The following is a 27,984-nucleotide window of genomic DNA, read 5'->3' as shown; positions in this document are numbered from 1 at the left end:
TTTGACAAAAAAAAAAAAAAAGTAATAAAAATGAGAAACGGATCCATTTCACTTTGATTCAGATTTATTGTGCAAGACTTACCAGGCAAGCATACAGAGTCATGGCAATAAAAAGTGGGTCTGCATGCTGCTAGTCAAAAAGCCAAAGCATCCAAGTATTTACATTCAAGTTTTAGACACAAACATATGAAACTAATCACAAACTGCTGATCACATAAACAGAGTACCACTAATTCTCTGACACAGTGACTCAAAACATCATGAAACTCATTGCACAGCCGAAGTAAGTAGTAGGACTCTTTAAGTTACAAAAATACTAAAAATCTGATTTTAGAGAACATTTACATAGTCTGTTTTCAGGTGGCACAGACACCTTTAGCTGCTTTTTCCACCACGATGGACAGATCAGCAGCAAGACTCTTAACATGAACACGAGTGCCCAAGAAACAGCAATTAAGCTTGGTGAAGCTTTGTGAAATTTGACACAGCGAGATGCAACAAGATGAGGAGTTGCTTTGATAACCCAGAACTCAAGGTTTAAATGCTTCAAAACAACCTTAAAGACTTTATATTCTATGAAAGATACCTGTTACGACACCCCAAAGGCCCATTTTATCACTTATCTGTTTTGTTAGCTGACATCACACCTCTCCCTGACATGTGCCCACTCACTCCAGAGGCATGTGAATGAAATGCATACCTACCATGTCACTTGAATTTAGGATAAAGCAATAGAATCTAATAGTTTTATACTGAATAAATAGTAATAGCTATTTTAATGGGAGAGTTATTGCTCTACAAAAGTATGTGCATATAACACCTGTAGTTTTGGCCTGTGTTATCTAAATGCATGTAACATGAGTTACTCCCAGAAATACATACCAAGCTGTGACACCATTGTTTGACACTTGCAGAGCAATTTTGGACTTTCTCTGAGAAATACTTTGACAGCAATTAGGAAGATTCTTGAACAAATTCAACAAAAGTCCAGTTTAGACATAAAACATTAAAACTGGACAACAAAAGGATTGCAGGTCTGCTTGGATTCTTTGGAATCAGCTTCAAAATTTTCCATTTCAGGATAATTTTTCTAAATTTTAAGCAAGAGCACCACTCAGCTGAAATTTAAATACCTGCCTTGCCTGATACATAATCTGTTCACTTGGTGCTCAACAGATGGGCCTTTAATCTGCAAACTCCCTGAAACAAAGCCTAACACCAATTAAGAATTTGACTGCATTTAAATCATTAGATTATTTCCCTTTTATTTCAGTCATTGAGTGACATCTGTGGTCCGTGGATGGACAAATTAGTCATAGCTGCCCCACTCAAATGGATAACTGGATGGCCAATATACTGTGGCTGTGAGCGAACCCAGCATGGACGGCTGTAATACGAAGGAAAGGTTCGGAGTAATGGGTCATTTGGCTAGTTTGAAATAAAATGCTTTGAAATACTTTGAAATTCCATAATATCCTGCAAAAATGTTCTCATTAAACACATGAAAAACAAAGAGAAACATCCTGCACTCCTATATTAATACAAATTGCATGGTTTGCATGCTTGAGCAATGGATCTTTATTACCTGTATCCAAGCCTTTGGATCTTTTATAGAGTTTTAAGGCAAATATAAGTCAGTCAGATTTGGATGGCTAGACTCAGAGTGTTTTGACTCAGATTGTGTTTCCTGGTGTCAGAATCAGGGACCATTTCATTGTCACGTAGTCCCATCTGTTCCACTACTACAGGTCTGTCCAGTATTTGCCGTTGATGCTGTGGACTCCTGGTCTGTTTCGCTGATGCAGATAACTGCATCGCCACTTACATTTATGAGACACTGAGCCTAAAAGAGGAATAAATACACAAAATTACAACACATAGACACTCAGTACTGCCAGATCTGAAAATCAAAATCTCTATGTTTTAAGGTAAGCTGCCTGTTAGTAATGTGTAGCTTATGTACCTGATTTTTATTTGGATTTTCCATAAACACACATTCTTTCATGCTGAAAGACACAACTGCATTGCCGCCGAGGGCTCCTACATGAGCTCGAACCATCGCAAACACCTCTGCAATGAATGAGTGAAGGAAGCCACTGACACCGCCTTCCTGTAGAGGACAAAACACACGAAATGTCTACAATTGCACAAGATGATCCCGGGACCTGGGATTTTATGCTGATGTTGCTCACACCTCCCGTAACGATGTTGTCTCTCTGATAAAAAACATGTTGATGATCCCAAGGTATTTAATGATGCGAGTCCCAGAGAGGAAGGAGAGCGGTGTCATCTTCACCACCGTCACCGAACTGCCTCCAAACGAGCGGCTGGAGCGCAGCGAGCGGGAACGTCCATCTTGCAGCGGACTGCAGCGCTCCAAAGATGAGACTGCAGGTTCAGAGAGTGTGCAGGCAGAAGCAAGTGGGAGACGTGAAGAGAAAATAAGAAGAGAGGACGGGGGGATAAAAAGAAAAGACAAAACGGGAATGGAGATACCAGAAAAAACTCAGAACGACTGGAATGCTTATAAGCAGATATGAGCCTTAAAAGCAGAAAGAAATGTCAAAGTGGAATGAGCATGCAGAAATGCAATTATTAGTGTTTGCACAGCAACAGTAAAATGTGTGCACTTATGTGCTTAGGTGTGTGTGTGTGTGTGTGTGTATGTGTGTCTGTATGTATGTTAGATTTACATGCAGCAGTGAGAATAAACAAGACAATCACTTGGAGCATGTGCGCCGGCGTGCATATCATGCAGCTGAGGCAAACAGACAATTACACGTCTGCAGACAGACAGACAGACCTGGGCACAGCTGTTTACAAGTGTGAATACAGTGTTTACAGTGAAGTACATGAGAGAATTTTTCTATCTGTTGGCATCTGTGAGAAAGGCTTGAGACATGAAGACAGACAGAAACAGCTGTGAGCTGAAGCTGGGCACATGTACACAAGCCAGAGTGTGAAAGATGCTTCGATGTATTACTGCAAATTTACCTGACGTGGCTCACATCCATCAAACCAGGAACCTTCAGAGCCACACATTAGACTGTCGTTTACTTAACGTGCACAGGTCTGAAAATCATACTAGCTCTTGCAGAAAAGCTTTGACCCCTGCCCCACCATGATCATCAGTGTGTTCCAAAACAATTCAGACATGAAATCCTTTAGCATTCACACAGTATCTTCTCAAATAACCTCATATTTTCTAAGCTTAAGTAGAATCACTGATGCAAAAGCAGGGAAAAATAAAAGGATTCCTCTGGAGGTTCTCATCAACTTGCTGCAACCCACAAGCTACTTGAGAAAAATGCTGCACACAAAATGCAAAAAAAGCAAAAACAACTTTCTAAAATTGACGTTTTTTCAGCAAGATGCAAATTGTGGCTCCGTCTGAGAGGTGGGGCATCAACTTTCACACTCTAGTTAAAAAAAAAAAAAAAAAAAAAGCCAGTGCTTGATTTACAATGCTCCGCTCCCCCCCAGCGGCATGCATGGAGGGGTGTCTGTGTGTATGTGTGACTGCTTGTGAACCGTGTTCTGTATTTGTGGGTAAGATCACCAGAGTGTGCTAGAGACTGTGTCCTCCTACTTGTCTTAACTGATCCTCGTCTTATGGTGTGAGCTTTCAGCCTAAGCAGCTCTAGCCAGGTGCTGCATCTGTCTGCAAAGGAACCGTAATCAACGGAGGCAGCTGGAGAGAATACACACACACACACACACGCACGCACGCACACACACACACCCATACATACACAAACGCAACAGCAACAACAACAACAAGAAAAGAAAACAAAAAGACAGAACACAGAAAACAAACGAACAGAAAAGAACAAAACTGGATGAGGGTTGGGAGCGATGCAGGATAACTCCATCTGAGACTATAGGATGAAAAGTCAAAACAGGGCAGTGTAGTAGTTTTGGTAGCAGGGAGAAGGGGCGGGGGGGAATAGAGGGCAAGAAGGCAGCTTACCTCTGGGTGAGATGTTCGTACTTTCTGCAACACCTGTCTCACACACACACGCACACACACGCACACACACGCACACACACGCACACACACACACACACACACACACACCATAGTCTAACTTTGTCCCTCTGAGAAGGCAGGAAGACTTCGGCAACAAGCGATTACTACCACAAGGCTAACACAGCATGTGTTATTTAGCTTTGACCATCATTCCAGTCCTTGTTATCCCATTACTGTGTAATCCACAAGGCTTTATGAACACAAAGTCTAATTTAGACAACGTCACAGACTGTCATCTAAATTCACAGCAAAACAAAAATCACACTTGTCTACTACACACTGCTTTTCATTTACCTGCTGATCGTACTATAACCAGCTGGTTTTGGCAGAGTTTTGCAGCTGGGGTGAATAAAGAGACTGTATATGATGTTTTAGAGGAGGAGATGTGTAATACCCGTTAGTGAAGCAGAGTAACGGATGAGGTAAGGGAGGTTAGAAAAGAAAAGGTTAAAGATACCTGAGACTCTGGATGCTGTCTGAGTGGAAGAGGACGAGTCTGCACACAACTCCAGGGGAAACTGCAGCTGCTCTTCAGCATCAATGCTCCCTAGAAAGATACACATACATGCTACATTCCACACGATACACAACACACAGCAGCAGTGATGTTTCTTAAGGATTACACTGTTTATAATGATCCTAAAAGGATATTTCTATTTTCCTTCTTCAGTAATACTTCACTAATTCTCAGCTTTGCTCCATTTTGCTCCATCATTACATTTTGCACATGTCAAGCTATTAATGCAACTAACATTTCTCATGTACTGCACATATAGAAAACCTTTAAAAAAAAAAAAAAAAAATCACTTAATACTTGACTGATGAGTATTGAGAGTATTATACTGGGTGCTGTCAAAGCATTCCTTCATCTGAGCAGAGCTGCAACTGAAGTAAAATGCATACACTCACATGAAAGCTAAAAGTGTTGGCAAGTAGTAAAAGTGAAAATCTGGCCAGAACAAAAAATAATTTTTTTTTTTTTTTTAAAGAGAGATCAACCTTTGGTGATGGGCTTCTCAGTTGTCTTCTCCTGAGTCTGTTCCTTGTCAAAGGTCATGGCAACGGCTGTCACCGTGACCTGTGCAGGGAGATAAGTAGAAGAGGAACAGCAGTGGATATAAAAATTTCTCCCAATTCCATTCATCACACATGCAATTTGACAAATGAGAGATGGTCTGAGGAGTCACCTGTATGAGCTCTTCTTCTGGCACTGCTACGGTGAAGTTGAGATGACAAAGACAGCAGGGGATCATAGAGCGCAGCTTAAAGTAGAAACTCTGAAACAAACATTATAAATTATAGACTTGTAACACCTAATTCCAAAAACAACCACAGTAAGTATCATTAGCCCCCCCCCCAAAAAAATAGCAGCTGTGTGAAACCTGCTCAATGATGGTTTCTTACCTTCAGCAGGTTCTCACAGAGGTCAGTGAAGGTCTTGTTTAAACCTTGGTTAGTAAGATTAGCATTGCTCAACCTCAAGACCCTCACTGATGTAAACATCTGTAACAGTAAAGAATTACACAGATTTACACAGATCTAAATTAAGGCTTAAATGTATCAATTCCTAAAATTATTTATACTGATCTGCATTAATTGGTACCACTGCTACAACTACGTTCAAACTGTACCTGTACTCCTGAAGTCCAGTTACAAATCCCAGGCATGTTTTCAGTGTTGCAGCTGTAGAAACCTGAAAACATTGAAGCAGATATAATGGAACAGAGAAAACACAGCATTTGCTAGAGCTTTCACACTTTCTGGATTAACCTCCTGAGCATGTGCAGTGCATAATGATCTGTTGTAACTGCACTAGAGTGAGTGTGCAGCACGTACCTGCGGGGGGAGGTGCATCAGTAAGGAGGGAGTGGATGTCCTCCACAGCATCGGTGTCATCGATCTACAGAAGGGAGCAAATATAGTTACCATTTAAACTGCCATTATGTTGATGTATTGTACAGATTTGTACAGACAGAACACCTCCAGGACGAAGGCATCCTTTTTGCCGTGGGACAGATCCAGTTCTGACAGTTCGTCTGAGCTTTCTGAGTGGGAGCGCAAAAGTCTTGATCGCTGCCTTGGCTCAGGGATTGGAGAGCCCACCCCTTCTTCTGCCAGCTCCTGCAAGCAAGAAGACACAGCATCTGAGCAGACGGGGTGTCTGAGTAAAAACCAAACCACCACAACAGATCACATCTGTCTCCAACATCTGCCCTGATGTACAACTAGTAGAATGACTATGTTAGTAACAATCCACATGCTCTCACTCACTCGGTCAGCTTTACTGATACACACTCATGGCTGGTGTTAATTCAAGTATGAATTGGGAAAAATAAGGAGTGGGGGAAAAATACATACACACACACCCCAAATATATACGCAGATGAGCGTGTGATTGGGCACGGTAGATGGCCATAATAAAAGTACATTAATGACTTATAAAATAACACTACAGCTGTGGGGTACAAATTGTCCCACAAAAAAAGTTCCTGGTTAAGAGCTGCAATAAAGTTAAAGTAAAAGGTGGTGTAGTACTGTGATTAATAGAGTGAAACACTTGTCATGCTTTGCTGTGTCGCACAGCTAAAGGTTGGCATGCTCAGTACCATGTTTATACCGCAGAACACCTCAGGGTCCAGGGCAAATAATTTCTTTAATGATCAGAGAGAGACAAGAGGGGTAAGTTTATCATGATTCACAAAGAACAGAATATACACCCAGGCATATATGGACAGTTAAATGTTGCTCAACTTTAGCATAGAATTTAAATAGGATAAAAGATAATACATTAACATGTCAAGTCTTTCACTTGAGAAGGCTGTAAATCAGTATGGAAAAGGACTGTGTGTGGGGTAACTGAGTTCTTTTGATGCACAGTAGACAAAGTTTAGGGGCTCTTTCTTTAATCAGATCTTCACTAAGTTGAATGCGTCTTATAGATTTGGCTCGAGTGATTAACACAGCCGTTCGGGGATAGTTCTCTTCACCCTGAAAGGCTCTTTGGGTGCTTCGGCCATATGTCAGATTGTCGTCCTGCTGAATGAGGACATGCTGACGATGACATGTATAAAAAAATGCACCTACAGTGTACATGTGCACACTCATCCTGATGCTTGGTTGGATTGGCAGGCTTTAAGTCAAATTATTATTATTATTATTTTTTTACCATAATCATTTCATTTTACAGAGGTTGGTTTTTATCAGTAAAATGACCCTTTTTGACAACTTATTGTTTCTTTTTATGTTTTTCTGACCTACAACTTGGCCTTTCTATTCTTGTGCTGGTCATGAATTCTTTCTTTGATACATGACAAGGAGTCACGTACATGTCATTTGCATCTTTCCAACTTTTCTGCACACACTTTTGTAATGTTGTTTTTTTGTTTTGGAACACAAACACTTTCATGGTCAATTCTTTACTTCTCACTTAACGACATATCATTAGCATCAGCTCTGAGACATGACATACAGCCACCCAAGAAACATAAGTTTCCAGGTGTCCAGGTACTTTGAAATCTTTGTAAACCATGACCCTTTAATGTTGTATCCAATCAACAAAGACTGGAGAAAGAAAAAAGGTAACTGTCCAAATAGCTATAGTCTGGACTGTATATAATGTTTCGAAACATATTTTTAACACTGTAAAATAACACCAAAATTATGGAAAAAACTATTACTGTCCATACGATACAAAACCTATTCTGACACTAGATGTCACACATACACTAGTTTTAATATTCATAGCCACAGATGGTAGATTTTTTTTCAAAGCAGAAAAAAATCGAAAATCTTCCCAATTTGTTGCTGTATAAAAACTGCCAAAGATAGATATGTTTTTGCAAATTTATCAGGGTAAGTTTTTAACGTGTGTGAACACCATAATTTTAAACTTTAAACAGGTTCACATATTCTTCTATTTACAGTATTTTCTCTTGTATTGAAAGGTTTCATACGGGCTATGTCTCGTGCTTCACGTTAACAGAAGCCAGATTTTCCTAAAAAGGCACCTCAGCTATTACAGTGTGGAAACAGACCTGCTTTGCCACAAACCTGGCATGAAAGGGGAAACTTTGCAGGCTTATTCACGAAGTTCAGCTTCCATAAATTCATGTACTATAATAACAAGTGCCGAGTATCTCACCGGAGGGTTTATTTGGTAGAGTTCTTTGTTCAGGGCTATGGTGTCATTAATCCTTTTCTGAATGGACAATATATGGTGCTCATTGTTCAGGTCTCCTGGAGTCTTCCCTGCAATCTGGATACCCCCTGGGGCAGGCAGAGCTGTCAGGTACACACCTGTAGCAGACTGAACACACAGATATTTAATGGACTAAGATGCACCAAACATAGTGGCGTAATCACTTGATAGCATAAAATGTTGACCTACAGCTAGACCCAGGAGCATGTTCTCGCCAACACTGATCTGTATGTGTAGGCCAAACAAAGCATTCATGCTCCGCAGTTTCAGTTTATTCATCAGCTGAGTGTGTAGCTCATATTCCATGAAAGGCAGCAGGTTAGAGATGGCTGTTGCATTCACTTCTCCCTGGGCTTTCTTCTTTAGACGACACAGCCTGAAAGACAAGATGCACTGGCATTAAAAGGCACATTTGGGTGGCTGTAGCCCAGGAGGTAGAATAAGTCATCCACTAATCAGAAGGTTGGTGGTTCGATCCCTGGCTGCACCAGTCTGCATGCCGAAGTATCCTTGTGCAAGATGCGTTCACTGGAGTGTGTGAATGTTAGATAGAAAACACTTACTTGTAGAAAGTTCTTCTATGAATGTGTGTGAATTTGGGTGAATAAGACATGCTGTATACAGCGCTTTGAGTACTCATGTTGAGTAGAAAAGTGCTATATAAGAACCAGTCCATTTACATAGTGGAGATGCCTTGTTAATCAGTGTTAATTTTGACAGCAAATTTTGATTTAGTTTTAGTCGTAGACTTTTGACAAAAATGTAATTTAGTTTTAGTCATAATTTAGTCATCTGAATAGTTTTAGTTTTAGTCTAGTTTTAGTCAATGAATTATCATAAGAATATAGTTGACTAAATCTACAGTCGACTTAAAATGTAAATGCTTTTTCTTCAGTTCCCTTGAATTGGTCATTATACACACTTACACAAAATTAAAAATGTATTAAAAGTTATGGAATATTATTAATAATATTAAGCGTTTCACCAGTGATGTCAGTAACGCGCTACTTAGTAACGCGTTACTCTAATCTGACTACTTTTTCTCGGTAACGAGTAATCTAACGCGTTACTATTTGCAGTCCAGTAATCAGATTAAAGTTACTTATCCAAGTCACTGTGCGTTACTTTTTTGCATTTTCCTCAGTACAAAGATATATTTTTGCTTTCTTCTTGCATCTCGGGTAATGACGTCTGGCAGATGCGTCAGTTAAATCCCATTTTCAGCATGAGGACAATAACAGCACAGCGACACAAACGTAAACAATGGAGGGAGGAGAGAGATGCGCGTTTTCCAGCTGAAATACAGACACTATAGTGAGTCTGTGTCAGCTAAAGATGACAACATCAAGGTTAGCTGTGCACTTTGTGCTGGCGACAAAGTGCTATCTAGCTTCAAAAACACTACGTCAGACATGAAGTGACATCTGGAGTCACGGCGCAGTCAAACTTACAGAGCGAGTCGCAACAGTGGCGAAGCAGAGCTGCGGTTAATGCAGGAGCCCCCCAGCACCCAAGTGGGGGAGAGCTGAAGAAGTTGAAAAGCCCTCTACTATAGTATGTAGTAGAGGCTGGTATTGTGCCAAAAAGTGATCGTCTGCCAAACAGCAATTTTCAGTATTTGCCAAAAAAAAAAAATAAAAAAAAATAATTGCCTGTATTTAAACGGCTGTAAATGACTTGTTGACCTATAATCTGTGAAGTATATATCAAACACATCTCTCGTGAATGATATCAGGTGCTTCATGACCACTCAAACTGAGTGGTAGATGCTCCACTCAGTTTTTGGCAAAGTGATTTCTATATATTCGTTTTTTGTTTTTTTTCCAAGGTAAAAACTGTCTGACGTTAAAAATATCTTTTTAAACAGAAATCTGGCTCAGAGGCTGCAGAAATCACAACAAATATAACATCACAGTTATATAAAGATATTTGAAGTGGCCAAGCCACTTATAAATCATGTTGACTGCACTCAGTTTAGCAATATAAGCAAAGACATTACACATAAAAGCACACAGAAACATCTGAATCACTTTATGACAGACGATCACTTTTGGCACAAGACCGGCAGCTGTTGAAAGTAACTAATAAAGTAACTAGTAATCTAACTTAGTTACTTCTAAAATTAAGTAATCAGTAAAGTAACTAAGTTACTTTTTAAAGGAGTAATCAGTAATCAGTAGTCGGACTACTTTTTCAAGGTAACTATACCATCACTGCGTTTCACCTGCTTCCCACACACCTGATCATTAATGTTTTACAGCGTTTTACAGCAGGACAGGCTCTGAAAGGTACAGGGCAGTGTTCAGGACTAAGATTAGGAAACGCTAATCTACCGCGGTGTGGAGATTTTCTCTAAACACAAACGCTAAACTGGGAAAAACCCTTTACCCTGCATGACATTAAATTGCTTACCTTTGCATGGAGATCTGGGTGACTGGTTTGCAGATGTCATTTAAGATTTGTCATGTTTTTAGATTTACATGTTTACACATCGTTTTGTTTGTCACAACGTCAAAGGACAAACGTGTCCATACATCGGCTCTTCTCTTTCTCCCTGCTGGCATTGTTTACATAACTTAGTTCTATCAGAAGTAAAGACAAATCACAGGCTAGTATGGCCTTCCCGGGTTTAGAGAAAATTTGTGCAACTGTGCGTTTGATTGGATGTTTTCCTAACTTGTCCCGGCCTGTCACAAAATTAGATCAGTTCTGATTGGATGTCGCGAAGCATTTTCATCTCATTTTCATTTGTTGACGAAAGTGTCAATTAATTTCTTCACTGTTTTTATCCATTTAGGTAGTTTTAATTTAGTTATCGTCTCGTTTTCGTCATGAAAAAAAGGGTCGTTGACAAAAATATTTCGTCAACGAAATTAATACTGTTGTTAATAAGCAAAAGTGATGTTCACATGCAGAGTGACTCACCAAACTGAGACACGTAAGTCCAATGTATCTGTCTCCTTATATTTTTATATTCATGTTTACTAGCTTGCATTATAGGTAGAGTGGTAGGTCTGTACACTGTATGCCTAAATACAGTAGCAGAACAGGGATCCACTACATCGCACCCACCGGAGGTCTAAAACATTCATTGGAACCTTTAACTCAATTTTGATCGATTCCTTTGGTGTAAAGGTGCATTTTCTGAGATGAAAAGTTTGGCCCACATGCTACCACTCAAAAATAATGGGCTGCACTATTGAGCTTTATAAATGACGTTCCTTGAAATATACGTAGTTATATTTTACAGCTAAACACTTGTAATATGCTTTACTTTTGAACAGATTTCATTTGGGTGTGTTTTTTTCCCCTAATTAATTGTTAAAAGCCTTTGAGCCCTTTTAAAATTACTGCCAACATCAAGAAGGGTTTGTGAGGTGTCATACCTGGCCTGGATAAGGCAGCCCTTTCCTGTAACAGCTGCTTCTGCTGGCAAGTCAATTGTTGTGAAGAGCACATCTGGAACCTTAAAAAAAAAAAAAGCAGTTAATTACTACTTTTAATGAGCAGAAGCCTTTGATTTAGACCAAAAAAATTAATTGTATTTGATACCTTTTGCCTTCTACAGTGGTAACAATACGTGAGCTGGGCAGGAAATGGCATGTTAAGCTCATCGTACGGGATGTGACAGAAGCCACAGCTTGGTGGAGACGGTTCCTCAAACCTGGAAAATAACAAAAACCAAAAAATGTGTACCGTCATAAACTGCACATGTGCGATGACTGACCTCTAGACTGCCTGAGACTTTGAAGCGAACACAAAAAAACAACCAACCTGTGGTCAGTGCAACCAATGTCCAGGCAGCCTTCACGCATGTACCGAGGATTCAAGATGGCTGCTGTGCCTGATGCAGATAGAATACACACCTCCTCACTGTGATGACGAGAAGAGAAAGAGAAATATAAAAAAAAAAAAAAAAGAAATGAGCAAGAATGAGAACGCAAAGACAAAGAGAGAAATCATAAGGAGCAAAGTGTTTCGTACCAAACTCAGGATTAAAGTGCAGCACTTTTCTATGTGTTTACTTATTACATACCAGATGCTCGTGCTCTCACTGTACCCTACAACCGCATGGCAACCGAGAGCTCTGGCGTGAGATTTGATCTCCTGGCGAATCTCCTCCCACCAGGCATCGCGAGTCTCCGGCTCATCTGCAAAAAACACACAATTCTGAATCAAACCGCCTTCACAAGGTATTTCGAACTTCACCTAACTAAATGTAGGTTAAAAATACAGTACCCTCACAAGTCCAAACAACACTAACAGGAAATTAGACATAAATAATCTGGTGCCTAATCTGACTGCTTTGACTTACCAGAAAATAAACAAACAGCCAAAATTACAGTTTGTATTTTCTGATGTTTTATGGGTTAGATTATGTGTCAAAGCAGGCCAAAACCAACTGTGATTTTGTAAAACAATGTGACATTGAGAATGATTTGTGAGAATTTGAGAATGATGATGAAGGCAAAGTCAATGGTTAGATAAAATTAGTTGCATTATTTCATAAGTGCATGTCATCTAAAATGTTCATGTCTCCCTTCTCTTTGTCTCCCTTCAGTTAGCTGCACTTACATAAAGGACACAGCCACCAGCCATTATGTGTGTTCTGGCTGCACTAGCATAGAGAAGCTACTTTGCCTGGTTGTAAACATGTCTTCCTATCCTGGGAACACAGCTATTCATTTCAAAACAATCAAGCCTTCATCATACTTAGGCTAAACCATGGGTGTGTTTCAATAGTCTCATGAAGCTTTGTTCCAAACATCCTTTTTTTTTTTTTTTTTTTAAAAAGCCAAATCATTGTAAATTGAGAGCTTAACCTGACTCATATGGTTGTTTTAGGTTGCTAAACAAAGAGGACATGAAATAAGCTACATTAGAGTATTGAGCTGCACCCCATGACTCCCTGGGAGGGCTACATGCTGACAGAGCCTTAAAAAATAAAGAGAGAGAGAAACTCAACTGGTAGGTGAGACAGGGGAGAGGAATGACTGAGGGAATGAGGAGATGGAAAGAATGGGCAGTCAAACTGAAAAGATGAAGAAAAAAAATGACTGATGGTCAGGCATCAGGCCCACAAGATGGGTTTCTTTAAACCAGAAGCAGTTATGTCATACAGGCACAGGCTCACCAACGTGCACGCTCATGACCATGTGCGTGGTCATGGGCAGAGAAGGGCCATATTCATTCACCAGAGTCCATCAAATCTAGTCCATTATTCAAGTGAGCTCACCCCTTTCCCTCCATCCCCACCATAAGTCCCAGATCCGGTTAATTTTCCTCAACTGCCACCCACCCCAACATCTGCTTTCCATGCATCCATTCATCTCTCTCTCTCAGTATTCATCTCTCTCTCTCTCTCTCTCTCTCTCTCAGTATGAATACGGCCCAGTGAGTTAAGGATGCACATGCCTCAGTGGCTCTTTGTGACAAAGTAAACCTCCTAAACCTCCTCTGGTCTAGACAGGTTTGACCACAATGTTCATTCGGGAAGCGTTAGAAACAGCGCTGGGACAACGTTAGTGAAAAGCAGCAGCTCTTCTGTGCAGCAGGATGAGCTGGGTGTGGGGTAGCCAGGCCAGGCTGGATGGGGTGGGGTGGGGACACAGGGCATGCTCAGCTCAGCTCAGCACTCACTCACATACACACACACACGCACACACACACACATACATACACACACACACACAGATTAGAGAGAGGAAGATGGCAGCTCACTGAAGTCAGCAGTTTTCAGCAATATAAGGCTATGTTGAATTCATTTGTGACTATTTAGGTTATTTTTCTATGGGGGTTATATTTTAGCACTAAGCAGACCTGAGTTTAATTTCACTGAGCTGCCATCATTCCTGTGGGTGAGAGCAGTAAAAGGGGGGAAATACCTGCAGTGACACTATTCCAGTCTAGCAGTTTGTATGAGCGCGTGTTACCCAAGGCTGGGCCAGAACACACCGTTAGTACAGAAAAGAGAGAAAAAGAAAAGAAGAGACAATCTAACAAACCAACACAGCACAACAGCAGCACTTCACAATCACTATGCAAAGACAGACACCACTTCACAGTCACTAATGCAAAGACAAACTAAGTTTAGCCCTACGAAAACAATCTCAAAGAGAAGAAAGACTGATGAGGAAGAGAGGAGAACAGAGATGAGTAAAAGCAGGCTAAATTTTTTAGTTTTTTTTAACTTGAGGAGAAGAGAGGCTCAATAACACAAGGACCATGCAGCAACAGTCTAACTACATGTAGGCACACTGTGGAGTTTTCTGGAAACAAAAAAATCAATGTGTCTCACCATAATGCTGTGTGTATTCTTAAATGTTTAGCACATCCTCCTCATAAATGATCTGCAAAGCTCTTTTTTTTTTCCCCACTAGTGCAGCAGCCGATCAAATGGTGCCAGTTTGGAACAGACCGATAGCAGGCATTCAATTTGAGTGAGTGACAGAAGTAATGTGGGTTGCCAACATTTAGCTGCAGTGACAACATTGCCCTTGGACAGCAATGAAGTTATATATCATATAAAGGGATTTTATATGCATATGCTAATATATAAAATTACTTTACAGTGTGCTCTGCATGTGTTTTGCTGTAATAACCAAAACACAGCCTGAGTTGAACAGAGCTAATACACACACTGTTAAGTTATTGCTTTTACTGTCAGAGTATGTATTGCACACACAACACAAGCTAAAAAGCAACACACGTGTAAGAATATTGCTCCCTGGTCCTACTTTTGATGAAAAACTCCACAGGGTACCTTTGATGTTGCTCTGTAGTAGAAAGGTATAGCAACAGTGAACAGGGCTCTTTTCAGACTGCTGTCCAAGTTAAGCCTGAAGTTTTGATGGGGGGGGTCACAGATTCTTATTTAGACAAGAATACTACAGATTTAATAACTGCATGACTAGATCAGTTTAAAGACTGTAAAATCATTTCTGGGTTGCTTATTTTAGTTCCCCTGTCCACTTCTGACAAGAGCCCTGCTTATCCTAACCCAGCCCACATTCATCAGCACTCCCCTTTCGTTAGAGTCTCACACATCCTTGATTCACATTGGTAGGCTAGTAGTAAACTGAGCCAAAAGATAAAATTACTAAGGCTACAAACTGGACTCAGCTATTCCAACACTGTTAACAGGCAGGTGATCCCCTGAATAGCAAATGTCTGGCATCAATATCCTCCTGAGAACCAAGGAAAAATGTGTATGTTTCAATTTAACAGTTTTTGTGACCACTACAGAGGACATGAGGACATAAGGTCTCAGGAGGATATAAATCTCATAAGATATATATATATTTAAAATTCATTCTTCATACAAGAACAGATTAATATTCAACACATTGAGTTCAACACAGATTTGGGAAAAAAAAAACAAAAAAAAAAAACAGGGTGGCAGGGCTTCTATAAGATACAACACCTCACTATATCCCCACCTGCAGCAAACAACACACAACAGAAGCAGCAGGCAACACAATGGAGCCATGCACCACAATTGCACCTCACCACCAACAACACAGCTACCACAGTGCGCGCGCACACACACACACACATCCACCACATGACTAGCACAGACTATAATTACATAAAGCCAGTCAGTCAAACCACAAGGTGAAAGTTGCCCCTATCCATAAAAATGTTTGACATGTGATGATAGCCCATCCTAAAGTTAGGAAAAAACTACTGCATACACAGCCTATCAGCGTGACCAGGAACAGCTTTCACCTGCTTTAGGACTTGTAGATAATAGAAGTCTGTTAACATTTTTTTTTTCCAAACAAACAAATTGGGAGTTGGACCATAGACTGGAAAACTTTTGCAACACAAGAGGATAATGGGTAGCACTGAGTAACAGCCAGTTGCAACAAGATCAAACACACACAACACTACAGGTCAATGGAAAAGCTCACGCTTATCTTTTCACAGGACAACGGACGAGCTTCATTAGGAACTCGTGTGCTTACGTGTGCTGAACTCACCAGGGTTGTGTATTCGATCCAGTAATTTGACGGACCGAGCGCTGACCACTCCACCAACATGAAGCAGAAAACCAGGTGGGAAAGCCGTCAAGGTGAAGAAGGGGAACTCCTACAGACGGAAAACACTGATCACTTACAGAAAGGGGAAACATGCCTTTTCCTGTATTTTTGCTGGTCATATTTACTGACACATGTATGAATATTACATTTTTTGATTGTTTCTCATTTTATGGTATTTAAGAATTTTCGAGACTGAGTTCAAATGTTATTTCCTGTTGACCATTTCAAGGCTAATTTGTTCTGTTTTTAGGTAGATGGTGAAAACAGCACTAAGATATGTTGAGATAGATGTAAAGATATAAGACCTACCAGTACTGGGCAAAAATCATGAGCCACCCCTCATTTCTTAATATTTTACCAAGAAAATGGGAACTAGGTGCAGCAATTTATTGAAACGTGCAAACATAAATGGATCTACACTATATAGAGCAAAAACAGAGTTTGTACAATTCTAACAAGCTTGAAAGTATTTGGTATGAACACGGTTATTCTTCAACATAGCCTGAACTCTCTTGTGCAAGCTTTCTTGTAATTTCTTTAAGTCTTCAGGAATAGTTCTCCAGGCTTCTTGAGGGACATTCAAAGCTCTTCTTTGGATGTTGGCTCCCTTTTGTTCCATCTCATTTAATGTGCTCCCACACTGCTTCAGTAATGTTGACATCCAGGCTCTGAGGAGGCCAACCATGACTGATGTGTTTTTCTATCCAGGTATGCTTTTACTGCCTTGGTAGTGTGTTTGGGATCATTGTCATGCTGGAAAATGAAGCCACTGCCTGGTCCTGTGTCAGATATTTGCTGGATTTTTTCCCCCCCTATTTTAAAGACATGAATTTCAGATACTGTTCATCTGCTGCAGAGCTCTGCTAGTAGCTCTCTGGGAATCACCTTGTTGGTGCAGAAAAACAATTTCTGTGTTATCTTTGGCATTTTTCATAGATTCAACTAAAGAAATGGGAACAAATTATGTGTTTTTTGTAACAGGATTCTAGTAACAAAGTGCCTCAAGATACAATTTAAAATTTGTTCTTTACCAAGTTGACTGTTATGTGTAGATGTAACACTGGTTCATCCCTTACGTTCGGTGCCTTTTTATGCTTGAATGATTTATAGGTCAGTATTAAGTGGCTTTAAAAAAAAAATTTAAAAAATCAGAAAAATAGTCAGGCATAAGAACTGGACTAAAAATGAATGAAAAACAGCCGATGTGCAAAGAAAAACTTTGCAAGACCTTCAGAAAGCCTGGAGAACTATTGCTCAAGACCACTTAGAAAAAAATACAAGGTTCTGCAACATATAAAGAAACTGGGGTGGCTCAAGACTTTTGCATAGCACTATACTTATAAGAACTGTATGTTGCAAAACAAACAAACAAACAAAAATCTAATTATTAATTATTTGGCATAGAGAGGAGCCCACATTTTTAAAGACTGTAACCACAGATCCCTGAACAAAAAGCAACCCAAACCAGATATCAAACTTTAGATTTTGTTTTCTCCCCCAGAATGTACCAAAGAAGTTGATTACTGAACACAACTGCTTTTAAAGCCCCAAGCATGTATATAATAACTGATGTGAGTAGACTGAAGTTATAGCAGTTTTAGGATAAGTGGAAACATGCAGCAAGGACTGAGTGTGATGGAGTCCCCCATGCAGGTTTTATCTCCAGAGATTCCCAACGCGATCCACTTTAGTATACCCATGTAGAAACAAAACTCAAAAGCATTTCAAATACATCTGGAAATGACTGCGATACCATCTTTGAAAGCCTAGGTATCTTAAGTCACTGATGTAGTGATTCAATCGTTTCAAATCTACCGTATACATATGCATTCATTAGGTCTGGAGCTAAAAGTGAAGGACAAACAGAGTAGTTCGCAGCTGTTGCTCAGTACTCTGGTTAACATGCTTGGCTCTGTTCACTAAGAGGATAGCTGGTCTTCTGTCTTCAGTCAAATAATATGATGCAAATCCATGCATTCACTCACACGAGGAACAGGAAATAAAGCCTGTTGGTATTCATTCTTAGTTGAAGAGATGACAACTTTTACAGAAAAACAGAGGGACGCTGTGATTTCCAACCATGCAGGACCAGTATGTGATGGAAGGCTTCAGTGATCAGAAATCAAGTGGGAATGCCACAAATTTCATTCTTATCCACTACTCAAAAGCCAGAAGATGCCGACTAATTTGTCTGACAGCTCCTCCCACTGTGAGCCAGGTTGCAGGAATGAGCTGATGAAATGAGTGTGCTCATTCCTGTTTTTGATACAGGAAACCAAAAATCAGACTCAGGAAAATTTTCAGAAAGGAGGGAGGCACTCAACATCAGTATCCAGATGAAACACAAACAGTCTCAAACACACCCCTTCAGACAAGAAGGGAGCACAACTCCTAACCTCTGGCACTCTGTCTTATAGGTCTGTGAATCCTTTAGGGTTTGAAGGGTGTAGAGCCCCCCCCCCCCCCCCCCAAAAAAAAAATACAGGGTCCCACTGCTATACTGCTCAACCCTCTCACTTGCCCTCTGAGATCTACAAACAGAGAAGCATCAGGTTAGGAGTTGACTCAGACTGGGTGGTGGCCATCCGCTTAGTCAGGGTGTTAGGGAAAGGTGGAGAGTGAGGAAGTGTCACACTGATCGGACATACCCTGGCGTTTAACAATAACCCAGAGGAAGACGCTCCCTGAGTAGCATAAATGGTCAAGAAGGAAAAAGGAGAAAAAAAAAAAAAAAAAAAAAAAAAAAAGGGAATGTTACTTGGTCTTACACAGACCTATCCCCATTAAATACCTCACCAATCTCAATTATAAATTTGTTACTAAGAATCCACCTGTGTTAAAAGTGACCATTTGCACAGAGATCAGAGGCTGATATGCAGTGCGAACACTGGTGTCAATGCCTCAACTGTCCAAAATGCCATGTGTGGCTCGCTACCTGTTACAGTGCATTTCAGTCTCAAATGTCTGCACACATGGCGAGCCAGTAATTTAATGTATGTAAGTGTGGAAGATGAGTGCCACCAGTGTCACCGTACCCTCTGCTCAAGAGCTGTCTGCGTCTGTTGTCTGAGAAGGCTTCTCAGGGGCCCTGCCTCCTTCCCAGCGCTGCCGCCACTGCCCATTCCTGATCACAGAAGAGAGCCTCGCTTCAGTTTTGGCATTTTAAACACAAAAGGTGAGTGGACTAGAGAGCCAATTAAACTGTCAGTTGATTATTACACTGCAGCATTCATATTAAGACAAATCAAGAGAAAGCTGAACCTCCACACAAAACCTAAGAACAATAAATTAACCTGATCCTCATCAACTTTAGACTAACTTCTGGTCATTTTTCCAAGTGCACTAGCAAACACATCAAACCACATGCTGGGGATAAAAGAATCCAGAATAGGACTTTTACAGTAGTGTTGACGCACATCGACTGTGAGTAGTTAATATTTCTGATGAAACCAGTTATGGCAATCTGGGTGTGAACAGTCCTGCTGTTGATCCATTATACAAGTGAGATGCCAACACTTCACTGTTATAAGATTCTGGTACTCGTGACACACAGCAAGCCTACTATACCGGAGGCTGCCAGCAGCAGGTCCTCAGTGAAGGACACGCTCTTTCTCAGCAAGGCAGAGTCTGACTGGATGGAGGAGAGAGGGGGTGGGGTGGTTGCTCTGGGGTTAGAGCCATAACCACAGCCCACTGAGCCAGAACCAGGAAGGGACAGAGTGTCTGTGGAAAGGATGGGGGAGCTGGGGCAGAGGAAGATCCCAGGCCTGCATCTCACTGAATGGGGCTCCTCTATCCAACAGCAGAGAAACAGATGGAGGGTGCATAAAGAAAAACAGATACATTGAGAATGGATAGGCAGAGAGCAATGAAGAGAGTAGGCAGAAGCACAACAACTGAGAAGATGGACAAGAGCATGATGAGGAAGAAAGTGGACACAAGCAGAGACAGGAAGAATGCAAAAGAAAGGTATGTTGTAGTAAGTAGGGCAATGGACTGAAATGGAATTGCTGATACTGACCTTGCTGAGCCGATCAGTTATCAACCATTACATGACTGATCCACGCTTTATTAATTATATTAGTATTCAAACTGCAGACTGATGACTTTCAGTGTCACAGAACCCACAAAATATCTTACATAAAAATAATTCAAATAATTTCATTTTGTGAGAAAAAGATGACATGTAGCAAATGGCTATTGGATATAATGATAGAAAGGAGAGAAAAAAGGAAAAGAATAGGAAAGATGCAGGGAGGCAAGTTTCCAGTAACAACAAAGAGGCAGAAAAAAAAAGACAGGAGGCAAAAGCCATTTTCACACACATTTCCAGACAATGCCGGGGTAGTCAATGAGGGCATGGGCCACAGGACACAGCAGTTCTTACTAATGGAAAAACAGATCTACAATAGTAACAAACTAACATAATTTTACACATACGAATTGGTTTTTAATATGTAAATTTGAATATTCTCTCGTCAATGACTGCCTGAAGCCTAAAAGCCATAGATATCACCAAATGCCATGTTTCCTCCCTTAAGCTGCTCTGCCAGCAATTTAATGAGATCTAAAACCTTCAGGTGCTGCTTGTTGTGGGTCTTTCTGACTTCAGTTTTGTCTTCATTAACTGAAAGGCATGCTCGAGGTGAGATTAGGTGACTTGCCTTTGCCACTGAAGAACATCCCTTTTTCTTTCCCTTGAAAAGCTCGAGTTATTTTTGGGTCATTATCCACTTGTACTGTGAAGCACCATTTCATCAGTTCTGCAGCATTTGGCTGAATCTGAGCAGACAGTATAGCCCTGTACACTCAATTCATCCTGCTACATCTACCAGCAATCACATTATGAATAAACTCTAGAGGTGGGAAACACCAGACACCCCACGATACGATACTTTCAAGTTGTGCTCATTAACAAAGACTCATTCAGACTGATGGCAACACATTTGCAATGAGATGAGCCCTTTTGTTCATAGTATTCCCAGAGTATTTTAATTTATTTAATAAAATATAAATATTTGGTGTCCCTGTATTGATACAATATCGCCATGCAAAATATCGTGATACTATGCAATATCAATTTTTTCCCCACCCCTAAAAAAAAACAAAAACAAAAAAAACACTGGAGCTGCCTCCAATGGCAGCCATACATGACCATGCTATAAGATTGCCTCTGTCAAATTTTAAAGATGATTTGTTATGCTTTTGATCGTGAGCTTTTTCTCTCCCTCTCCATACTTCGATTGTTTCCAGAACTGCGCAGGCTCTTTTAGATGTATCCTGGCAATGTCTAATCTGGCCTTCCCAGTTATTATTGAGTGTAACCATTAGTTTGCACTTTGTTTGAAACCCCCTGAAACCTTCTGTTTTAGAGGTTTGATTGTAGACTTGTGGCAAAGACACTCTTACCTCTTCAAGAGTGTCTTCAAATGAAGACACTCTTGAAGATATGAAGTTGGTTTTAACCATGGAAACAAATCTTTTATCATACACTTTCGCTGTCTTCTGTGGTCATTTGAGCCTTTTAGTGTTCTTGGCTGGCCAGCACATTCATTCTTTTAAAAAAAAAATACACCAGATCATTGGCTTGGCCACTCCTAAAGTTGTTGCTTGCTCTCTGACAGGTTTATATTGGTTTTTCAGACAAACGATGGCCTCCTTTACTTGTATTTACACCTCTTTGGACCTCATAGTGAGACTTCCAGCTCTACACCTGGAATCAGCTCTAGATCTTTTATCTGCTTCATTTGACATGAAAACACAAGGAAACAGGCCTCTGAAAATGTATGTAATGCACTACACTTTGTTTGGTTTAAGTGACTTAACCAATCTGAATACATCTGACATTTGTGTTCAAACGTGCAGCTTACCTTGGGGTAAGTCCTGCAATGAATGTGTGAAAATGGCTTAAGAGAAAATGAAGGTGACACAGCAGAGGAAACATGAGCAAGAAAGATAAAGGGGTGAAAAGAAAGGAAGGGGATATGGATACAGGGACTGCTGGTCCAATCCTGAGGGCTCTGGAGGGCAGCTGTGGTAAAAAGTTCTTCAGTTTTTGTGGTATTTATTGCTGGCCTGTGTTAAAATGTGCTTAAATTGTCCTTAGGGCAGAGTTCTACCAAACCTCTCTTTTCCTCAATGATTAACCATAATTACTGTTAATGCAGAAGTGACCTTCAATCAAGAACAGCCCCCATGAGACACAGTGCTTCTAAAACTACAACAACAAGGGGATGGAACAAATACAGAGATCTGGTGTGCCTTCACACTATGAAGCACATGTTTTATATAACTTTTTTGTTTTTGGTTTTTTTTATGTGAAACAAGAAGACACACCAGGCCACTAAGGACAGGTGGGAGACAAGGCATGACTTAATAAATATTTACAATAAAAGCAGAAAATAATGATAAAATAATTAAATATTTAAAAAAAAAAAAAAACCTGAATAAACCAAATTTTAAAAACAAAAACACCATAGTAGCACCAATTTGAGGTGTGGGAGAAGGGAGGGATGAGAATGGGAAAGAGGGACGGGGCCAAGTATTCTTACCCGTCTTGGGCGTCAAACTGAGGTCTGTGTCTGATGATGAGGACTGGCGGCTGCATGGCTTGGAGGGAGAGAAGGGGGGAGGAGAGGAGGAGGAGGTGGGAAGGGCTCTGAAAGGGGTTGGCGGGCCGGAGGACGAGGGCAGATCCTCACCAAATACCGGCCTGCCAGGAGAACATGACACACACACACACACACACACACACACACACACACACGTCAGTCACCGCTACACCCCTCTAAATGTTTGCATGTGTGTGCATATGTGTGAGCGTGGGTGAATGAGGTTGTTAAGTGGCTTTAGGCAAGGTGTGTGGTGAGGTGCTACGCATGGCTGGAAAACAAAAGAAAACCAACAAAAGAAAAGCAAGCATGAAAAGCAAAGAACAGGACACGCACACATACACACAAATGAAACTAAAGAAAGCAATATGGCAAAACACAAAAAAAGTCAGATTCAACAGAGGATGACAAGCTGAAGCATGTGTCCCAGTAGAGTGAAGCAAAGATCAGGTGACTGTGGGGAGATCACAGGCCCTTCCTCAGAAATGATGCAACTGCACACCTGACTGCCCACCCCGCAATAATCAGAAAATGGGAAGTGGAGGGATTTGAGACTAAAATAATTTAACGACATAAGGGTCTCCCTTACTTCGTTGCCCTGATGCCTCTATCTTATAGCTTATTGCTACACTGCATTTCAGATTTCCTGTCTTCCTCCTGCATCTATTTCCTTTCCTGCCTCTGCGTACCAGTGAAGATGAGTGTGGGAACAGAGACTGAGAAGTTCTGGGACAGTCTCTGGGAGCTGCAGACCGAATGCACAGGGCTGTTGTGGGTGGAGCGGCATCCGTGGGCAAGGGGAGACCTGGGCCAATCAGCAGAGAGAGAGAGAGAGAGAGAGAAAGAGAAAGACGCAGGGCCGATATGGGCACGAGCGGTGAGAAACGTCCGAATCCGAATGTTGGCAGAGAGGAAGAAAGAGATGCACACAAGAACCAACACAACACAACATTGCAGAAGAGTGAAAAAAAAAGGAGACTTAAAGGAAAAGAACAGCAAAAAGAGGGCTTTTTTAAACTCCCACTTTTTGCCCTGTTATTCAATTTAAAGTCATGTGAAAGCAGCAGGAAGACAATGCGCAGCTCTCAGCTTGGAATCTCAGTCTCACACAGAAATACAGAGCAGGGATGTAAACACAAGAAAAGAAAAGATAAAGGTCCTACACATTACAGATAGCTATCCAAAAATAAGCTAGCCTGGAAAGAAATAATTATAAAATCCCTGTGAAAACTCTCCATGAAGTATTAACAAGTGACAGAAAATAAGCAGCAATAATTTTAATACACGGAGTAACTGTGGATATCAATATTTAAGCAAAATGATCAAAATAGGTCCTCTGTTTTATAGTACTGTAAAATGTCAACCCTACAGCACAACGATGACCTTGTTTCCCCTCTGGCACCATTTTGTTTCCTTTATTGAAATTCTAACCTTTACTAAGAAAAATAAGTAGAGAAGGCCCAAAGCCTTTAAAATGACTAAAATCCTGAGTCATGGCAGCTTTAGTTCACTGAATAAACAGTTAAATAAATCTGTATAATTTATTTTCAGAAATTTTTTTTTTTTTTTTTAACAAACTTCCTTAATCATAAGTACGGGCAAACTGTAGGCAACTCCTAAAGGAAAGGTGAAGAAAGGGAGTCATAGCAGAGCAGAGAAAGCTGAACTACAAAGTACAAGTATGCTCGGTCTCTTTCCTCTGACTCAGCATTGTCCTATTTTTAGTAGACATTCATAACTACTCGTTACCAAAAATAGTTTTCTAATAAAATTCACATTTCATCTCATCACCAACAGACATTTACATCCCTGATACACATAATCTCACACACACTGACAGTACATGTACATGTACAGTACAGATGTACAGTTTAAAGAGAATAAGGGGCACACAAGCACTCGAGTGTCATTAAGCTTACAGTAACTGGATGTAAGTCACAAAGCAAATCACTTATGATGGGAAAAACAGAACAAAGTGAGTAACCACATAGTTAAGAGGATCAGCAGAATGTGTGTACTAGATACTCACTAAAAGATGTAGCACTAGAACATGCAGAGGCAGAGCAGAAAGCCATGCAAGAGCGGTCTAAAAGAGCAGACAAGGACAAGGGAGGAGGAGGGGTTGAGGATGGCTGTGTGTGTACTGTACATGTGTGTGTCTCAGGTTATGTCGTGTGCTGTTAGTTTTATGATGCATTACACGTGACGCAACAGACACACAAACTGCAAGGGGAATCAGAGATACTGAGACACACACAGGGGTAAGTGCTAGACTGTACACAAACTTATATACAGTACATTTAATCCACACGCGCTCCCTCCCATGCACATACAATCATCTTTCCCAAAACTCACAAACTTGCACATAAAAGAGGTAGTAGCGTCCATGCTTGTGTTGTTCGTTCATACTCACTCCTTTCCTTCTTTAGAGGGGGAATTGCAGGCATTGGAAGCAGGAGCTGTGTTTGGGTGCGTGTGTGTGTTGGTGTTGGGCGCGCTTCCAGAGCTTAGTTTGTCCAGTGTGCAGGCGGTACCTATGGCCCGGACCACAAGGCCCGACTCTCCTTCCAGGTCAAAACACTGCAAATAGCCCACCACTGCATTCCCACCCATCTCCAGCACCTTGAGCCCTATTTTCCTCTGTAGCTCTCCTGGACAAGACAATAACACATTGCCACATTAATAAGAAGGGAGAACAGGGAGGACCAAACTACTATTCCTCCACACCTGAACACATAAATATATACATATATACCAGACATAAGAGAGATGAGCCTCTGTCGAGCTTCATTAGAGGCCCTGGGAGTTCTAATGCGGTCAATCCACTGGTACTCTGGATCTTCATTTACCACTAGTTCCTCCACAAACCCATGCACCATCGTTGCCCTGTAGCACTGTGGAATGGATGTGGCTGCCATACAAAAATATAGTAAAAGGAGCTTAGATTTCATGAGAAAAGTTCCTTCAAGTTGATATTCTATATTTGGCACATAATTTGGGCATTTCCCTGTTTACAGATTTATTGATGGCACTGATGCAGCTTATAATTTTGCTGATCTGAGAAATTACCCCTTTTGTTGTTGTAAGATTATTATAAGAAAAAAAAAATCACGATCATAAGGTCATTTAATTGCCTTTCCCCCTCCTCAAATAAATCTGCAAATTGTGTCTTATGCTGCATTTAGAACCAAAAATACAATCAGACATACTGCAGAAAAACTTGACCCCGCAGGAGGACTGTCTGAAACGGTTCAAATCATTGAAGAGCTCAACTTTGACAATAACATTGATCTCCCCTCGGATTCCTAATGACAAACAGTAGAGAAATAGATAAGGCAATAAGGTACATAACATAAAAGTTGTGACTATTGTGCATAAATTAGCTGATTCTTATACCATGGATGGTATCATAGATGGGAAACCAGCCAGAGATGACAGAAGCAGCCTCACAGTAAAGCAGTGGATCAATATCAATGTAAACTTTCCCTATGGCATCATTAGCACTGTAAGTGTCATGGTCCAGTACTGTGATCTGCAATGGCTCGTCCTGCAAATCCTCATCGTCAACCTATAGACAGCAAGGCAAGTCGAGGAACACCAAACAGTAAAAAGGAGTGTTTAGAAATACAGAATCTGAATGCAAAAAGTGCAATTTAAAGAGAGGCATTTTACCTCAAATTTGAACCATTCTGAGTTCCACTGTGGATTGAGGGATTTGGGACAGACATCTGTTTTGAAGGTTGTGTTTCCAAACTTTACCTGAGGGGGGGGAGAGAGAGAAACAAACAAGCAATTTTTTAAATGCCTAATTGCTTTCCCTGACTCAGAACGGGCCTTTATAGGGGAGATGACTATGCACATTAGGACAAACACTTCATGCACAGCTAGTGTTATGGACGAATTAAGCATATTAATTAATGAAAATATACGATGTGATGAAGATGTGCATTGTTTGCTTTAAAAGGCACTGCTGTTCAAACATCTTCTCTTACCTCTACAAAAGCATCAGTAAGGTCACTGGCTCTGTCCATCACAGGCAAGTGGCGCCCAGCCACAATTTTGGCCTTCAGTTTCCCAGGCATGATTCAATTTTTTTTAATCTGATCTGCGAACATATAATTAAAATTGTGAACACTGTCCCTAATAAACAGTAAAGACTGAGGGGTCACTAAGCATATGTTGTTGATAGCATGCAGACCCCCTTCCTCTGTTTACAAGCTCACTGGCTAATTAGCTAACAGCTAAACTAGAATTTGTTGCACATTTTCAAAAACTAAAAAAATCCACTCGGTTCGAATTTTTCTAATGAACTGCTGTTTACCAACACGAAAATAACTATCACTAAGCTAGACTAAGTTAGCAAAGCGAGGCTAACACGAAAAGCCACTTAGGTTAACTGCATTGCAGTCAGAATCTCTTTAGCTCTAGTTACCTGATCGGCCATGTTTTTACAATCATACAGCAAAGCCGCCACACATGCGACAGCAAAATGAGCTTGTTGTCTTTGGTGCAGACTCTATCATCCTTACCAATGCTAGAACAACTGATAGATACAGCTGGCCACGCTGCAACAGTCTCGTTTTACTCGGACATTATCGTTGACAGTCCACCGTTCGTCTGACCTCCGTGTCTCTCCCATAACACGAGACGAGAGTTCCCTGCACACCAGACAGGAAAGTGTCATCCAACCGCAGATATTACGGCTTTACAGATCTACGGAGCAGATCTACGAATGGCATTACTATCCACTTATCATTTACTACACATGTCCCGCGTAAAGAAAACGGCTAGCTTGACAGCATGAAGCCCGTGATGAATGAATTTTCAGGGGTTGTCGTGTGCTGCGTTCAAGCATACCTCGTAAAGTTAATCGTTACCATGCGAAAGTTGGACCGAGGCGCCCCTGATTTAAAAAAATCAAAATCATAAAAACAAAGATAATAACTACTCCCACTGGTAAGATTAAACTATTAAAATGTCTCTGTATGGGTTCAAAGTATTGAATCTACATGTACATGTCTAGTAAGTCTACAATTTTTTGTCAGTTTCGTTGAATTTTACCTATATCAAAAGCAGAATTCTGTTTCCCCGTTAAAACTATAT

General features: G+C 40.7%; 1 protein-coding gene across 11 annotated transcripts; it reads right to left on the bottom strand.

The window, feature by feature from the left end:
* Nucleotides 1-46: 46 nt before the first annotated feature.
* Nucleotides 47-27,714, bottom strand: c2cd5 (C2 calcium dependent domain containing 5). Of its 11 annotated transcripts, none has more exons than XM_030730871.1 (30): nt 27,411-27,714; nt 26,874-26,986; nt 26,554-26,640; nt 26,278-26,449; nt 26,091-26,186; nt 25,637-25,792; nt 25,295-25,532; nt 22,822-22,982; nt 19,306-19,394; nt 18,919-18,954; nt 16,211-16,319; nt 12,265-12,379; nt 12,003-12,101; nt 11,781-11,892; nt 11,615-11,694; nt 8,418-8,604; nt 8,172-8,336; nt 6,637-6,681; nt 6,011-6,151; nt 5,867-5,930; nt 5,662-5,723; nt 5,435-5,533; nt 5,218-5,307; nt 5,030-5,108; nt 4,488-4,577; nt 3,971-4,003; nt 3,560-3,691; nt 2,195-2,388; nt 1,964-2,110; nt 47-1,843 (listed from the first exon to the last, which is right to left on the bottom strand). In XM_030730871.1, the coding sequence occupies exons 2-30, from the start codon at nt 26,961-26,963 to the stop codon at nt 1,718-1,720; spliced, it is 3,294 nt and encodes a 1,097-aa protein (XP_030586731.1). In that variant the 5' UTR covers nt 26,964-26,986; nt 27,411-27,714; the 3' UTR covers nt 47-1,717. The 11 variants fall into 11 exon arrangements, with proteins under 11 accessions (XP_030586731.1, XP_030586733.1, XP_030586732.1 ...); XM_030730873.1 differs by having other exon boundaries at nt 3,590-3,691; XM_030730872.1 differs by having other exon boundaries at nt 3,560-3,661.
* Between the last annotated feature and the right edge of the window lie 270 nt (nt 27,715-27,984).

The sequence above is a fragment of the Archocentrus centrarchus genome, chromosome 6, assembly GCF_007364275.1.
Source record: "Archocentrus centrarchus isolate MPI-CPG fArcCen1 chromosome 6, fArcCen1, whole genome shotgun sequence".
Classification (NCBI taxonomy): domain Eukaryota; kingdom Metazoa; phylum Chordata; class Actinopteri; order Cichliformes; family Cichlidae; genus Archocentrus; species Archocentrus centrarchus.
Note: the sequence above shows the minus strand (reverse complement) of the source record. Positions and strands in the feature narration are given on the sequence as shown.

What these genes read in the sequence shown, in the direction of transcription:
- c2cd5 (XM_030730871.1), bottom strand. Translation starts at nt 26,963, where the DNA reads ATGCCTGGGAAACTGAAGGCCAAAATTGTGGCTGGGCGCCACTTGCCT. An exon ending in GCTCATCTCTCTTATGTCTG is followed by an intron (nt 25,533 to 25,636) that starts GTATATATGTAT and finishes TGTCTTGTCCAG; the next exon opens with GAGAGCTACAGAGGAAAATA. An exon ending in GGTTATTGTTAAACGCCAGG is followed by an intron (nt 16,320 to 18,918) that starts GTATGTCCGATC and finishes TTCCGTCTGTAG; the next exon opens with GAGTTCCCCTTCTTCACCTT.